Source organism: Lontra canadensis, unplaced genomic scaffold, assembly GCF_010015895.1.
Source record: "Lontra canadensis isolate GAN:19392208 unplaced genomic scaffold, GSC_riverotter_1.0 scaffold31, whole genome shotgun sequence".
Lineage (NCBI taxonomy): Eukaryota > Metazoa > Chordata > Mammalia > Carnivora > Mustelidae > Lontra > Lontra canadensis.
Genome location: NW_022631025.1, coordinates 12593514 through 12611091, shown reverse-complemented (window position 1 = coordinate 12611091; position 17578 = coordinate 12593514). Strand labels below are relative to the sequence as shown.

The 17578-nt window shown below is 41.8% G+C and overlaps 1 protein-coding gene across 1 annotated transcript in view; it reads right to left on the bottom strand.

Moving 5' to 3' along the window:
- GDA (guanine deaminase) overlaps positions 1–17578 on the bottom strand; it is a 69310-nt gene that overhangs the window by 7093 nt on the left and 44639 nt on the right. Inside the window, exons 4-10 of the mRNA XM_032866627.1 lie at positions 16050–16137; positions 14243–14348; positions 12583–12610; positions 11301–11408; positions 8459–8566; positions 5411–5508; positions 2999–3066 (exon numbers count right to left, since the gene is read on the bottom strand). Coding sequence (XP_032722518.1) covers positions 2999–3066; positions 5411–5508; positions 8459–8566; positions 11301–11408; positions 12583–12610; positions 14243–14348; positions 16050–16137 — 604 coding nt within the window. The remainder of the gene's footprint in view (positions 1–2998; positions 3067–5410; positions 5509–8458; positions 8567–11300; positions 11409–12582; positions 12611–14242; positions 14349–16049; positions 16138–17578) is intronic.

Sequence of the window (17578 nt, the reverse complement as noted above, 5' to 3'; positions counted from 1 at the left end):
TTTCTATGCTCCATGTGGATCATTCTCAAAACACCCACTTTGATCTTTGATCGCTGTTGTTTTCCACATCATTGATTTAATTTTCTGCAATAGTTCTACTCATAGCTTCCTACACTGTTCGTTATTTTTAAATTGAGTTATAATTAAGACAGCATAAAATGCATAGAACTTAGGTGTCTAGCTTGACGAATGCTAACAATTATACTAGCCATTTAACTACCTTTCAGAAAGACAAGATGTTAAACATTTCCATCGCTCCAGCAAGCTCTCTCTCAGTCCTTTCCGGTCATTTGCGCTCCCTGCCCCCATCCCCAATCCTTGGCAACCACTGTCTGATTTCTATCAACATAATGTTAGCTCCACTGGTTCCTAGGTTTCATGCATATGGAAACATACAGCATGTGGTCTTTTGTGCCTGGCTTTTTTCACTTAACAAAATATTTGTGGATTTACCTTTGTTTCACATCGATCAGTGGTTTCTACTTTCCTGAAAGCCGAGCGGCATTCCACTCTAAGAATACACCACAGTTTGCTTATCCATTCCCCAGTCCACGGGATTTTGGATTGTTTCCTGCTTAGGGCTATTACAAATACAGCTGGTATAAACATTCATGTACAACTCTTTCTGCAAACATATGTGCTCATTTCTCTAGGGTAAATACCCCAAAACGGAATTACTGGGTCATATGTTGATGTATATTTAACTTTATGGGAAATAGCCAAACAGTTTTCCAAAGTGGTTGTAAAATTTACCCTCCCTTCAGTCATGTAGGATTGTCTACATGCTCCTCACTCTTTTTTCCCCCCTAGTTTTCTTCTTTCATTTAAAAAATTTCTTTTTCCATCACAACTTGTGGTCTTTTCATAGTACCATGTCTTTTTGTACTCCAAGGATGATGGCAATCATCATCCTGAGATTTTTCTTCTAAATCCTGATGTAGGTCAGTTTCAGAGATAAGATCATCTTCTCATTGTTTTTTTTGTTTTTATTTTTGAGAGAGAGAGCATGTGCACGTGCACATGAGTGGAGAGGAGGGCAGCGGAAGAGGGAGACAGAGAATCTTAAGCAGCTTCCATACCCAGTGTGGAGCTTAATGTGGGCCTCGATGCCAGGACCCTGAGATCATGACCTGAACTGAAATCAAGAGTCGGATCCACCCAGGCACATCTCATTCTTTTTGATATGACTTTCTCTGATTTTGCAATACTTTTGTTAAGCTTCATGTGAGTTTCTCCTATCTAATAATTGAGAAAGTCCAGATCTGCCTCTACTTATTGTAGAAAGAGTGAACAAACCACTTTTGGACCTACTCCCGGCCCACAGTATAGGGTTAAATGATCTTCTGAAGCCTACAGGAGACAGCCAGGTTGATATTTAAAGGTCATGTTTCAGTGGAATGCAGTGGGGCTATTGCAACAGAAACCATGTAAAATGCAGCAGCATTCTCCCAGTTCATAAGTGAATATGTCATATTTAATCAAACCTTTGGTCAATACACCAGCATTGCTCCTTCCCTTTAAACCAATCTTGATTGACTAGTGCAATGTGTCAAGTACGTGCTAATAACCATTCTGTATGCACTTTTTTCTCATTAAGCCTCAAAATAAGCTTATAAGATAGACATAGTTGTAACTATTGTTATTGTTACAGAAATTAGAGAAATGAAGTCTTAGAAAATTAAGGAAATTTGCTCCAAGTCTTACGGCTAATAAGTGACAAAGATTTACCTAAACATTGCATCCACCACTGTACAACCCAAAGTCAAGAACTGGAAGTCATGTGATGAACTTAAGTCAGGGGGACAAAATCCTAGAAAACTGGAAAGAAATCCCTACCTGATTTTTGGCTATCTACAAAATTTTTCATTAATAGACTAGTGTGTAACAAAAATTCTTGGCCATGTTTTTTCTTATTCATTAAAGCTTTTCTCTGACCATAAAATAACTACCTTAACACCTGTGACTATATCCAAGTATTACCATGATCTCAATGATTGGCGTCTTACATGAGAATTTTTTAAAAATCATAATTCTTTTGACTCACATAAAATTGGAGTGAACATCTAATCTAGCACACCTCCTTAAAAATATTAATAAGTCACTTCATTTTATTGTATATCTTCCCGACATTGCTGGTATAAAACTGACGTGTGAGTTATTGCAAGAAATGATGACAACCATCTTCACCATTATGCAAACATCTCAATGCTCTTAAGTATCAGGAAGGTAAATGCATCAAGAATGAAAATAAATCCTTGTGCCCCATACCCATTTAAAAAATTTTTTTAGTTATTCATACACAGAAATAAAAGGTTCACAGAGGATATGCCTACGCATTTGGGCCTGTCTCATACTTTCAAAGTGAGCAGCACTGCACACACTCAGGAAAAACAATTAAAATGTATTGTGGGGGGAAAAAAAGGCACCACTAATTCATCAGCCACCTAGGATGTCCTTGATCCAGCAAACAACAGACGGCCTGTGGGAGTTGGAATCTCATTTTGTTAAACACAGATCAAAAGCGAAGCAATTCTTAATATATCTTCAAATTCTCAATGCTGGCATGGACCGAATCTCTGCTCCCTATGGCAAGGTCAAATAATTTTCTTTTGAGATGGTATCTGTAATGACAGAGTTACGGAAAACTAAGACCATACGAATCCAAACCATCAAAACCTAGCCAGAAGGACCAAATGAAAGGGGGGGAAAAATCAAGGACTTAACAACAACAACAAAACCGAAAACAATAAAACTCTACAACACCTTAGAAGGACTTACCCTTTGTCAAGCAATCCCTGATGGCCCTCAGGAGGTTAGCATCATCAAAACCTCTCCCTTTCCATATAGTTTCTTCCTGCTGCCATCCCACCATTTTATTAGCTCAAGATAGGACTACCAGATAAGAAAACTAAGTTCTTTAAACTGTTACCTGGAAATTAGTCACATCATAAAGTTATGCTCAACCACTTTGCCCATATCCAAATGGCAAACTACTGACCTGTACCCAGCCCTATTTTCACTTCATGTTTCAAGACTTCGAGCACATTGAGAAAGCCGCTGCTGAGCCTGTAGAAAGAGGAAATAGTCAGGACAAGGAGACGCATGTGTTTCCAACAAAAAAAGGACACCAACAATAATGATGGTGATTTCACTAAAATTGTGTTTCCCGTCATAACAGCTCTCATGTTGACACAAACACATTAGTCAAATCAGATCATCTGAGTCCCAAAGTAAAAAAAAACAATCATAAAGGAGCTCTGCTTATTGGGTTGAGCTTAATCTCAGGAGGGTATAAAGCAGCAAGAAACAGAAGGAAAATGGGATCATTTGTAAGGAAAAATAAATGAAGGAATTCAATCTTGCCATTCATGCAAAAATCTACTGGTCTTCAGTGTTTTTTGTTTCTGTTTTTGTTTTTAATAAACTCATCCTTCTATGTTCAAAAGTAGAAATTGCAAAACATTGTCTTTCCTCTGTGTCTGGGATACTTTGTTACCCTGAATGAGTAGTGACTTGCAAAATCAAAGAAGGAGGGTACTCTGGGAAAGGGGGTGCAGGCTGATGAGTCAGGACCTGACAGGTCGCAGGCTGCAGCTGAGGACCGCAACAGCTAGGAGAGAAGGTTCCAGACTGAATTCCGGACGTTATGACCCTGAGCTTACTAGATGTGCCGCCTTTCTATAGAAACAAAGGAAAACCAAAGCGTTTCTTAGAAGTCTGAGAAGAGGCAAAGGTCACAGTGGTCTCCTTGAAGATGCACGTAAATACCACTGTCAAATCCCCAGTGCACATGCAATAAATCAAAGTTGTTGGAGAAAGAATAGCAGCGACCATCTAAACAGAAACGTACCCATGAGGAAATTGAACCTCCAACCTCAATTTGCAAAACTGGATTATATTTTAATTTGGATATCGTGTAACTAACCCCTGGAAATGTTAAATCCTTTCCCTATCTGGTCCCCAGACTGTAATTATGGTCACTAGCCATACATAGGCCAGATTCCCTGTCATGTGTGACCACATAATGTCTGAAAACCAGAAGGCTCTGGAACCTCTCAAAAACGCACCAGAAATATAGCTCTGTGGCTCTCATGTCTTTCCTATGCTTCTATCTGACATACATCTCTTTTTGCTGGCCAACTCCCTACACTTCCAACTGCCAGCGCCTCTGACTCTACCTCGGGGCTCTTTCCCCATCACAGAGCCTGCTCTGCCCTTGTTCCCGGCAGGTCAGGAGTTCCAGGGAATTCGTACCTCTTCACCTCACCCAGCAGCCTTCCACAAATAACTGATAGGTATGTGGGAATAACTATCCCCGCTTCCTCACCCCGAGGGCAGAATGACTTTGAGGTATGTTTTGTACATTGCTTCCCTGAGGTTTCTGGAAGAATTAAACTCCAGGAGCCCACCGTGGTAAGCTGCTTGATGACGCGCTCTTACTGACCCCCTTGCCTTCTCCGTCTTACCCATGGACATCCTGAGATCACCTCCACATAAACTACTTGTACATGAATGGTCTCATGGTCCGCTTCTGCAAGAACTCAAAAGAACAGAGGATACAAAGTAACCCTCAAAAAACCTAAAACCTAGCAGAAGCGAAATAAATTTGCTGAATGAATATATGAATGATCTATCTCAACCTGCTTCCAAGTGGAAGGAACTCTATTCTGAATCAATTAGCACTGGAAGTGAGATCCTTTCTGTATTGAATCCTGGAGCATGGGTTCTTAACCTGGCACCCATGGATCAGCATCATGGGATCTATGAATTCCCTGAAAGGAGATGTAATGTTTCTGTATCTGTGAGCTTTCTTCTGAAAATACAGGCCATCATTTCCATCTGGCTCATGGATCTATGACCTTTCAAAGGGTTGAAAACTAGTTATAAATAAAGCTTCGTATTCCAGGGAATTACAACAGGACACAGTCCCTCCTATGTGAACTGGTGTCCTGTTGGATCCGGCAGCACGGTATACACTGTCGGATGCTGGCTTGTGGCACCTTCTCCTGACCGCAGAGCATGCCAAGTAATGGGAAGTCAGTACCCTCTCCCTGGAACACCTGGCTGGCATATGCGTTCTTGCGGTCCTTAGTTGCAAACCCTGAAATGCTGGAGGTTTTGAACTCTTTCTGTTATATTTCCTATTGTCCCATTTTGGGCAAACGCAGAAATTTTAAGAGATGCTGTGTTCTTCAAACGCATACTCTGCAAAAAATATCCTCTACTGAGTGCTCTTTCTCCCCACTGAGGCAGAGGTTGGCCTCAATGCATCTACCTGGTTCCTGTCCCAATTAAACAGAACTCTTGAAGGGGGGACCCTGGAGGCAGGGCTGAGAAAACCGAAGGTATCCGGGCTGCTAATTCGTAACCCAAACACTCACCATTGACAGACTGATGATTGTCTACTTACGATAAGTTAGAATTGGGGCAATGGGCGATGGCTGCTCCCCGCTCCTTGAACACCTGCAGCTCTTCTGCTGAAAGGTAGCAGCCATGAGCCATCACTGTCTGGAGAGAAGAGTGTCCTGTGTGGAGTTTGCCACTTAAAAAATGTTTCCCTTAGTCTCGACTCCCAGCAAGATGTCACAGGTGCAGACTGAAGCTGTGACTTATCTGTGAGCCTCTTCCCAAGAGCACTTATGATTACTTGTATGTTGAAAATCCCTGTGTACAAGTTACCCCTCCAAAAAGGCCTATAAAATCACAAGGGTCCAGGGGATCTACAGGCTGGGATAGCCATCCAGCTCAAAGATACATTGTTGCCTCCAGGCATGCCACTTTATTTCCTAATTCTACATGGCCAGCAGCTGGTGGGGCTGTGTTTGCTCCTATCTTAATCAGAACTTTCTAGAAGTAAGCTTTTCTTTGTCAGCACATGGAAGCTGTGGGTGTAATCCTGGAAAGAGCTGTTCTCATTTCTGCTCCTAGTGAAATACAGGCACCGACGCTCTTGATACACAAAAGCAAATAATCTTTTTTTTTAAAGATTTTATTTATTTATTTGACAGACAGAGATCACAATTAGGCAGAGAGGCAGGCAGAGAGAGAGGAGGAAGCAGGCTTCCTGCTGAGCAGAGAGCCCGACGCGGGGCTCGATCCCAGGACCCCGGGATCATGACCCAAGCTGAAGGCAGAGGCTTTAACCCACTGAGCCACCAGGTGCCCCAAAAAGCAAATAATCTTTATTTATCTATTTTTTAGGTCTTTTTTTAATTGGAATATAGTTGACACAACCAAATAAACTGTTTTACCACCCATATTTATATTTCCACAAAAATTAGGAAATATAATATTTTATATGCATTAATTTGGAAGATGAAATTGATCCAAGAAGGCAGGCACTGCCCACATATAACACTTCTCTGTTTAGTCCTGATGATATTTGTGGGTTTTCCTGAATAGGATTTAAGTCTTTCTTGTGGTATAAATACAGTGTAATATTACTCAGCAATAACAAAACATGAGATCATGCCATTTGCAACAACATGGATGGACCTTGTGGGCATTATGCTAAGTTATTAGGCTAAGTGAAATAAGTCAGAGAAAGACAAATACCACATGATTTCTCTTATATGTGGAATCTAAAACAAAGAAAAATTAACAAGCAAACAGAATCAGATCTGTAAACACGGAAAACAAACAGATGCAGAAGGGAAGGTGTGGAGGGATGTGCAAAATGGGCGAAGGGGAGTGGGAGACATGGGCTTCCGGTGATGGAATGAATACGTTATGGGACTAAAAGGAACAGCCTAGGAAATAGAGTCGATGGTGATAGGTTGTGCAGTGACAGATGGTAGCGAACTTGTCATGAGCATAGCATAACATAGAAAAGTTAAGTCACTATGTTGTACACTGGAAACTCATGTACCATTGTGTGTCAACTCTACTCAAATGAAAATAATTAAAATTTTTTAAAAAAGGCTTTACTCTTTCAAAATTCTTCTTCTTTCAGCATAAAACTTGTTTCTAATAGCTTTCTCCTTTGGGAGGCATAGTTCAGTGACCAAAGAATTATTAATAAAATAAAATTTTCCTGGAGCACCTGGGTGGCTCAGTGGGTTAAAGCCTCTACCTTCGGCTCAGGTCATGATCCCAGGGTCCCGGGATGGAGCCCCGCATCAGGCTCTCTGCTCAGCAGGGAGCTGCTTCCCCCCTGCCCCTCTGCCTGCCTCTCTACCTACTTGTGATCTCTGTCAAATAAATAAATAAAATCTTAAAAACTAAGTAAGTAAATAAATAAAATTTTCCCAAGCTCTGTGCAAATAAAATTAATATGCAAATGGAAGGTTGATTTATTAATCACATGGAAATATACGTAGAGAAGGCTGAAAATTACAGTGTAGCATTTACAAGATCTATGTAGAGTATTAACCTTTCAAATTAGTCATATTCAGCCCTCCCTTCACAGTCTCGAAGAATTTATTTGCTCCAGTAGATTCAACTCTCCATGCAGTTTGTACAAGTCATTGAAGGCCAAGACCCAAGGCCAAGGGGTATATTGTTATAACAAAGGGTCTCCCCACTATATTAACTTTAATTAATATGAAATTATTTAATTATGAAAGTACTATACACTCATTTTTTTTTTTAAGCATCACCACAGTGTCTAAAAATAAAGACTAACTAGTCCCATTTTCTCCCTCAGGTGGATCACATTTAATAGTCAATGTTTGTATTCCAGATAATTTTTTTTTTTAAGAGACGAGAGAGAGGGAAAGAGTGTGTAAGTGGGGAGGAGCAGAGGGAAAAGGAGAGGGAGAATCCCAAGCAGGCTTCATACTCAGCACAGAGCTGGAGGCGGGGCTTGATCCCTGGACCTGGAGACCAGGACCTGAGCCCAAATCAATAGTCAGATGCTTGACCAACGGAGCCACCCAGCACCCCAGATACAGCTTTCTAAGTGAGCATGTACCCACACATCCATACACACACAGCAAACAATACCCTGTAAACATTCTTCCTTGCAAGCCCGTATACATCGCTCTTGTGAATGCCGGATAAAATTTTAATCACGAATGCTCTGTAAACTAAACAATCCCCCACTGATAGACACTTCCTAACTTCCACATGAGTTAACATTCCTATTCATATTCCTTACAGAACACATCCTTAGAAATGCATCTGCTAAGTCAAGGGAATGTGCATTTACATTCTAATGGATACTGACAAAACGTCCTTGGACCAAGAGACAAGCTCACCCTCAAAGAAGCCTTGAGAGTTATTTACTGGGATGAAACGGCAGGCCAATTTTTAACTGTACACCCATGCATGCGCATCCTCTGGGCTTTAGTTTGGGAAATGCGTACATATTGGAAAAACCTGAGGATTACCATTGAGATTTTATTTATTATTTCATTTTGTTTCCCGCTACCCCCCGAATACTGAGATTTACTGAGATTTTAAAACATAGATAACTTCCCCCTCCATGATACAGATTATGTCATGATATACAACGTACCTTGTTTGTCAGAAGATTGTTCCTATCGTACACATCTGTGTAGTTTTTATAATCTTGAAATAAGTTCTTCACAGCTTCAACCTCACAGACAGTTTCACTTATATGGCTCTACAAGAAAAGAAGTAATATTTTCAATTTTCTAATATGAAATACCATTAGAAATTATATTTCCTACCCCAAAAATGGTATGGATGGTGTCTGCTTGCAAGGTAACACAACAAAGATGCTACGTGGGTTTTACTGAAAACAATTATATGTATTATATACATACCACCTCTATATGAAAAAGAAACTATGAATGTCAACATGATAATTACATGAATATGTAATGTTCTAGCCCTAAACTTAACCCATGTTACATTCTTTCTATAGCTAGTGGGAATAAAAATAAGAAGTACTTGAAGAGAGTACTTGAACCTAGCTATTTATGAGAACTTGCCTCTTCCCATTTGGCCATTTAAGAAAAAGAGTTTCGTGGCCATAAAAGGACAGATAGCATGGTTCACTCATAAGAAACTTAGAATTTGAACAAGGAGAGCTGAATGTTAGCCCAAGTTCTGAGCCTGGTTATGGGTCTTAGGGTGAGTCAGTGCTTTCCTTTGGGTCTTTATATTCTCACATCTCAAATATAAGGGTTGGTTTAAAGGAGTAATTTTCTAAACTCTTCTAGCCTTGAGTATGTTATCCATATAAAAATTTATAGAAATACAATATGTAAAAGGCATAAACAGGTTTCCTCTCAGGAAGAAGCAAAAATTGGGACTCTAGAGCCCTGTCCTCATTCTGTCCCCTTCATCTGCCTCCAGAATGAGTTCTTCTACAGAAAATGGTTTAGAAAATAACAGCTAGACAATCCTGCCATCACCAAAAAAAGAATCCATAAAAATCCACATCCAGTCAAAACAAATGAGTCCTGGCTCCCACACCAACCTTTCCTGAGAGCACCATAAAGCCTCAGAAGGCAGAAAGTACTTTGGAGACACAACACTTAAGTTTAACCACCCCACACCCTTGCCTAAAACAAAAATCCTTCCAGACCAACTGGTAATGAGTACATATAATGGGAAAAAACTCGTGAGCAAGTTGCCACTTCCAAGAACGGCAATGCCATTTCCTCTTTTCCATGACGTAAAGTGTGCGCCAAAGAAATCAGAGAAAAAAACAGTAATGTTCTGAACACAGAGTGTTCCACCTAGAAGGTGAGTTCTGTTCTCGCCTGGAGGAAATCTAGACCACTGAAGAAATGCATGGGCAACTGAAGAGAAAAAAGGACAGCCAGATGATTCTTTTCACTTTGATAGATTTGAGCCAATGTAGGCACACACGCTTATACCCCCAGCACTCGATTTTGTTTTGTGTTCACAGAGTTCTGGACACACAGCCTCCAAACATGGCACCAGGGCACAATGCATATTTTCAGCTGAAGGAAAATAGCTGAAGGTCATTCCGACCTTCCCCCACCCCTCCTCCCTGAAACAGATCATAAAGCTGTTACATGAGGGGGGACCACCCTATCCTTGAAGGAAAGGAGCATCCTTATCTCCTAAGACAAAGGGATGCCCCAAAGAATCCAAACAATTATATTCCTCCATGACTGGGCACTTGTCACCAAACCTAACCTACAAATGCTCCTATCTCTTTCTTTGGGTCTTCATTTCCTTATGAAGGCTCCTTATCATGTAAAACTTTTATTAAATACATTTGTATGCTTTTCTCCTATGGTCTTTGTCAAGTTAGTGTTCGGACCCAGCCAGCGACTCTAAGTAAGTCAGGAAAACTTTTTCCTCCCCAATGACTGTGTGGGATTGAATAAAAAATACAAATGTTGGGACGTCTGGGTGGCTCAGCCAGTTAGGCGTCTGCCTTCTGCTCAGGTCATGGTCCTATGGTGCTGGGATCCAGTCCCACATCAGGTTCCCTGCTTGGCCGGAGCCTGCTTCTCCCTCTCCCTCTGCCTGCTGTTTCCCCTGCTTGTGCTCTCTCTCTGAGAAATAAACAAATAAAGTCTTACAAAAAAACACAACAAATGTCACAGGACCCCCAAAAGGGAGGAGGGGATGACGAGAATAGTTAATGAGCCCCAACAAAATAAATCTTATCAAGAAAACAAAACAAAATACCCTCCATCATGATAAAGAATCAATGTGTTGCCTTTCCCCTAACTTGCCCTTTGTTGTAAGATAGTCAACTCTTAAGAGGGAAAATTTTAGTTCAGTCCGTCATGAAACTTGGGTGGGGAAAGGGGAGCCTGCAACTTCCAATTTTAAACCAGCTGGAAGCTTTAAAAAGTGTTTCAGTCCCAAATCGCAACCGTTTAATGACAAAGTAAGATATACTTTCTTGTTCCTGATTTTTAAATTAAGGAACTCAGAACAAAAGGGTTTTTAAATGCATTTCTGTAAGGTAGAAATTAGGTTCTTTTTGCTTTTCAAATAATAGGTGGTTCCTCCAAAAATGAAAGACTAGAACACTGAGGAAAGGATCAAATAAAAGAGAGAAGTAGGAAAGAAACGAATTAAATTTATCCCACGGAGAACAGGTAACCAGTGCGTTACCGATCTGGCTTTGTTACAGATGACGTCCTTGTCTTGTCTCTCTAAGTCTGATCAGAGAGGTGCGGGGGGTTGGAGGGGGGAGGCGGCGGTGTTAAAGGAACTTTAAATTTCTTATCTGAGAAATTAAAGAAGTGGATTTAGGTGACGTCTGTAAGAACTCTTCCTATCTTACGATGTTATTTCTCTAGGAAATCTCAGAAGAAGAACTAGAGAGGACTGACAGAATTTGGGGTACTAAAAAGTCTTACAGGCCTGGACAGGGGCACAAACAGGAGAAAAACACCCACCTGAATATGCAAATTATGAGTCTTCGCCATGTTTCCCAGTTTACCCAACAAAGTGTCGGAGCAGGAAAGGGAAAAACGTGGTGTCACTATGGGCTTCACTCTAGAATACTGGAAATAATTTAAAGAAAAAACTGATAAGGAAACTATAGCTATCGTGAATGTGTGACATACCCCAACGTGCAAATCATACAACATGATAATTTCATATCTTCATTTAGGGAGATAGTCCCCCATTCTAAGAGTGGGTGGAAGCAGTGGGTTTCATGGAAACAGTTCCTGGCTGAGGACAAGAGAGAGAATATTCTACAGCACCAAGTTCAATGGAAGAAGATCCTGTCTCAAATGACAGATAGTCCCAGTCCTACATCCACGTAAGGTTCAGATGAGGCCTTGACTTGGTGGCCTTCCTGGAGAGAAATGGGAAGCAGAAGAACTTCTAAAGGGGGCTGATATGGGGAGACTCAGAGAGAAGTGGTGTCCTATTCCCCATCTACATCTTGGGGAGGAGTGCTGGCCATGGCCTCCTTCAGGATGTTTGGTGGTAGCACTGGCTCTAGTGTCACCCAAGATGAAGGTTTAGCAGGACAGAAGGGCTCAAAAGAGGGGTGGTGAGCATGAGGACCCACAAAGCTTCACCTAGTTCTCCTGAGATTAGACTGAAAGTAATAGGGTTCTCACAATTTCCAATGAGACTTCAAAAAAGGTGGTAAGGGAAGGGTCTGGCTTGCAAATCTAAGAGATTGCACAATGGAGCTACAAACTGGCCTGCTGGGAATGGGGGGAGGAATCAGTAGTGCCTCCGTAGGCTCACCAACACCAGGGCAATGCAGAGAGGAGTGGCTGGCTGAGTGTCTGCGGGCCATGTGACATACCACACATTAGGGACCAAGGCGGCCAACGCCTGGGGCATCACGGTGGACACCACGTGTGCTCTAGACCATATCAGGATGTACAAGAGGCCAGAGCCAATGCTGATGTAGCCAACTTCCCATTGCTCCCAATCTGTCTACATCTGTGAAGGCCTCTCTCACCTCCCCAGGGACCAGTCCTGTGTGATTAGAAGGTTCCAGAGAAAAGGAAGGGAAAAACCACTGAAGCCTGATCGCACAGAGCTGAGTTGATGGGTCCACTGTAAAAATAGTCGAAGGCTCCGGGGAAATATTTCTGCATGCATGGAGTAAGCCAAACATACATGGACTAATCTTTACCAAACACCTTAATGGCCAATCTTACAAACGACACAAAAGCAATCCAAAACCAAGCTGGGAACAAGCTTACTTACATTCTTTTGGAGCATCCGTGACACAAATCTGAAATAAAGCAACAAATGGCTAAGACAGAAAATTTTGGCATTTTTAAATAGATTTTTTAAAAGGGTGAAAACATGATCCTTACATATCTTAATTTCCATGCAAACATTTCTAACGCCATACATGTTTCCCCAGCACTAATTAAAGATTAACAAGTAGTAATTACTCTGCTTTCTCATTTGCAGCCAGAGAGATAGAGTGCAAAATCACAGGGAAATGCAATTTTACCCCCTAACATCAGCTGGGCTGTTCATGAGTATTCCCATATCACTCAAGGCATTCCACTGGTTTAAGTTCTATTTGGGGAAATACTGCAGGACGCTCTGTGGATATTGGATCACTGGCATCCTATGCACCTGGAGGCATTTCGAAGCGTAGGGCTCTATGAGTACAGATGATGGAGTAAGGCTGTTGGAAGAGGCCAGAGACGGCTGTGAAATGGAGAGGGCAGGTCGGGGGAAGGGGGGGGTGTTGAGGAATGAGACCAGATGGGATGGGGGTGGCAATCAGGGATGGTGGTATCCCCAGAGCATATGAAACGGCGGTTTGTGCCCCAACCGAAAACATTTACTAGCTAGCTTTCTGCTTTGTGGTGGTCCTTTGTTTCAGAATAAAATGTGGATTAAGGCTTGCTATGACCACAAGATGCTATGACCACACATCCATAGTCAGGTTCAGCATGTGGCCAACGGTAAGTGGAAGGTGATGCTTCCGTCCTTCTGTGAGCACATGGTGGTTCCTAAGCCATCCTTTCCAGAGGACACAGTTAAGGTGAAGGAAGTTTGGAACTGTAGAAAGTTGGGCTTCCAAAAGTTGCATCAGGATAGGGTAGGTCTTGGAGAAGATTTACAACTAAAGAATGTTCTTCTATAACTCTTGGGTGTCAAATGTCAGACAATGCAATTCCTTGTCAAATCAAATGCTCAGGGGACTATGGAAAAGCCATTAAATAAAGGAAATTAAAGCCATTAAAGAAAAAGAAATGTAGATAAGGTACTTTTGGAATCCACAGACTGTCCCAATGTAACCTAAAAAAATATAACAGAAGCTCAAGATCTCAGGCAAGAGGATGATCCCGCCACCAAAAGGAATCTGAAGCACAGACCATACACTTAAAGCAAGTTCAATTTGGGTGCCTGGGTGACTCAGTGGGTTAAAGCCTCTGCCTTTGGCTCAGGTCATGATCCCAGGGTCCTGGGATCAAGTCCCGCATTGGGCTCTCTGCTTAGCAGGGAGCCTGCTTCCTCCTCTCTCTTTGCCTGCCTCTCTGCCTCCTTGTGATCTCTGTCAAATAAATAAATAAAATCTTAAAAAAAAAAAAGCAAGTTCAATTTGCAGGAAAAGCCTCCATCTGTAATAAAGGAGAGGGAAGTGGTAAATCATTAACTTTTAAAAAGAATCCTTCATTTCATGAAGGGATTCACCATAGGACTCCTATAGCAAGTTCCCAGAGGCTTCGAAATGGTATTGACATGCACCATTTTCTTTAGGACCAGACCACCTGCATAAAGAAGGGGAAACCCACACAGTGCCTATGTGCCTATGGGCCCGGTTCACAGAGTTGCCTCTCTCTGTCTCACTCCATCAGTGCCTCAGAGGGACCGCCCACAAGACCACTCCAGATGCATGTACCTCTCCATTTCCTTGATTGACTCCTCAGTGGTTTCCCTGTACTCTGGAACAGTAGCATTCATATCCATGCAGACCTTGCCCACAAGCGCCCGTTGCCCAAATTTATCTGTGAGAGGCCACACAAAGAGAATGTGAAGTTATGTTTTTTCCCCCAACAGTATATCCCTCCCGAGCCTTTAGAAAACACACTTAAATTGAAATCATCACGAAAACACAAGTGCAAATGTAAAAGGTCCTCACACCATAAAAGAACAGAAACAACGACAACAAACCACACCAAATTCTGTAAGTAGGTCAAGGTTTTCCACTGACTATTCCTTGGGTTACTACCAGGATGATGATAATATTTGATTAAGGTCTAAACCCGTATGTGCCCAGCGTCCTCTGTTATGTGTAAGGTTATGAGGAATACACCCAATAATGTCTATAAAATGTCTGGCACATAGGGCTTAGAAAAGATAGCGCTACTTTTCTTAATGGTAGCAAGGCCAATATTATCATAGGTGGGGAATTTGACTTAGTCCCCTAGCAGCTCTCGGCACTAAGGAACCGGTCCTCACTAGAGGTCCTAGAAAAATTTTATTTCTGCTAGAACATTGAAGATACCGTCTGTCTGATGTCATAAGACTCTTGCAAAGAAAGATCTTTTTCCTCTCTCTTTCCCCTGTAATTCACTGTGATACCTGGCCACTAGATGACTCTTCCTGAACCACCACCTTCACCATAATCTTTGAGTATCTGGTGCATATTCAAACCTCTCCATGGTCTGAACCATCCCATCTGCCCAACCTCCTCTCCCGTCCCACCACGCGGTGAATCCTGTCCTCCGGTTCAGCTTTTCTGTTCCTTGCTTCCTCTATCCACTCTGGACGTCCCTGTCCCCATACCTTTGTCCATGTCATTTCCCCTGCCGGGAAGACATTTTCCTCCCCCAATTTGATGTTCCTGTATAGTCCCGTTCAAAGGCCCCTCTCTGAATTCTTTCCAGATGATCTGATTCTGAGTCTTCTCTGTCTCCTCCAAAAATAGCAATACATATTCTCAGCCTCGGGCAGAAGCTACCTTGGCCAGCGAGCAGAAGTATCAGCACATCAGCCAGTGGTATTTACTGAGCATCTGCGACGTTCTGGGCGCTGTGCGAAGTTCGAGTTTTGGAATTACTAATCTAAAGCCAGTCTCGGATCTGCTTACTAGCCGTGTGACTTGGGCATTATGACCTCTGAGCATCAGTTTATCCATCTGTAACACGAGGGCATGAATGCCTACTTCCAACGGCTGCTTGCAACTGAGCTGAGATAATCCACGGTGAGTGCTCTGGGCGAAGCCAGGCATCTAGCAAGAGCACAGCCGCTGTTAATACAGTTATTAATCAAGGTGTGTGGTAATTAATCGTTAATCCCGTCTGGCTCCTCAAGGGCAGAACTATTTTCTATTTCATTGTGTTCCCAGCATCTAGCACAGTGCCCTGAGCCCAGCCAACAGCCAAGACATGTCTGCAGATTATAATATAATAAACTGTTACCACAGTGAGAATTAGTAAACCTGCTCCCAAGCGCCCTAAACTAAGACACAAAATTCACACCCGTACGCGTCATTCTGGAACCAAAACCATAAATAAATAATCAAATTATGTACACAATAAAAAGCATTCAAGGGCCATACACATACACCTAATTACTCACAAGAAACGTGGCGCTCAAATTCTAGCAATTAAAAGGCAGGACAGCCCACACGTGTAAGTCACTGCCGGGCACGGTCTGACTGTCTTGGCTTGATGTGCCCATAAATCACGCTTTCGTTTCCTCACCTGTAATTTCTGCAAGGAGCAGAGATGAGTCAGTGTGAATTGTTCCAAAGTAACAAGCTGTGGTTGTTCCATTCTTCAGTGTTCTCCTCTAAAAATAAATCACAAAAAACCATGAATCGCGTGTGCCCAGAAAAGTCACATGGCAAATAAAGATGAAATAGAATTCTAGTTTTTAATTTAAAAATGTTTTTATTTAACGGTATGCCATCTTGATATGAAATACGGTTAAGGTAAATGGCAAAAGTATTTATATTCCGGAAGTGTGAGCTGGAGAAGAAGCTGGTGCTTCTGATTTCCTAGATTTCACACTGTTCCGTGCTGCAGAATTCACAAAATGTGATACTAATTAATTCCTTGGTTTTTCTGGGATTATTTAAGGATATCCAAACTTTATTGTATCAAGGGATGAGTAAATGAGAATTTTTTTCCATTTTCTACAAGAGGGCAAAATTATTCAGCCAGATTTCTAGTTTAACCTAGCAGGTTAGTAGCACATTTCCACTAACCTAACAGTATAGGAGTATAAAATGTATTAACCAAGAAGAAAGAGACATGAGCAAGGGAAGCAATTCTTCATCCTCTTAGAAGACAAAAAAAAAAAAAAAAAAAAAAAAAAAGATGAAAACCTGGAGGTGACTCTAGAAGGAGAGAAAGAAGTGTAGAGCTGTTAATAGAGAATTGGCTAGCCTTCTGTATACAGATGATTAAACCTGGCAAGACCCTTCTCCTCCTTGCTGAAATCAGCCAACCACCCCAACCAGATACTTGCAGAAGAGAACTGCTCTTGCAGAAACTTGCAGTCGTATTTGAAGACTGGACACCCACTATGGCAAGGTATGGCAGAGACTGGAAGGAGTTTTAAGTGGATAATCTGGCTGGCCCTCTGGATCCTTGGTCACTTTTTCCCCAAAATGTCACATATGCAAGTCCCACCACTCCTGGCAGGACTCAGGAACTCTTTCCTAGAGAAGATGAATGGTTCTAGAAGGAAGATACCTCACAACGGCATTTGGGGCCCCGAGTTGAGAGGGCTGTTCACTGCCATCACTGTTTATCCTATAATGAAGTTCCCTCGTCAACAAGTGCCACCCCAACTAGACTTCCAATCAGTATTTTAGAGCATCACACTTAAATATGAAATGTATGCTCAAGGATTGGAGGAAAGGTAGTATAAAAAAGAGGAGGGGAAAAAAGAATCTGGAGAAAAAAAATCTCAGAGGAAAGAGGCAATCTGTAAGGCTAGAAGGAAGCTTGATTAAAAAAAAAAAAATCTATGGGGGCACCTGGGTGGCTCAGCTAAGTGTTCAACCATTGATTTCAGCTCAGGTCATGATCTCAGGGTCATGAGATGGAGTCCCAAGTCAGGCTGCGTGCCCTAACCAGACTAAAGTGAACTCAAAATTAAAACAGAAGTGTAATCTAACGTTTTCTATACTCTCAAAATTTTACACACATCGTAGCTTGAAGATGAACTCAAAATAGAAAGAAGGACAACGGAAGCGCCACACAGACAAGGACATTAAGTCTTT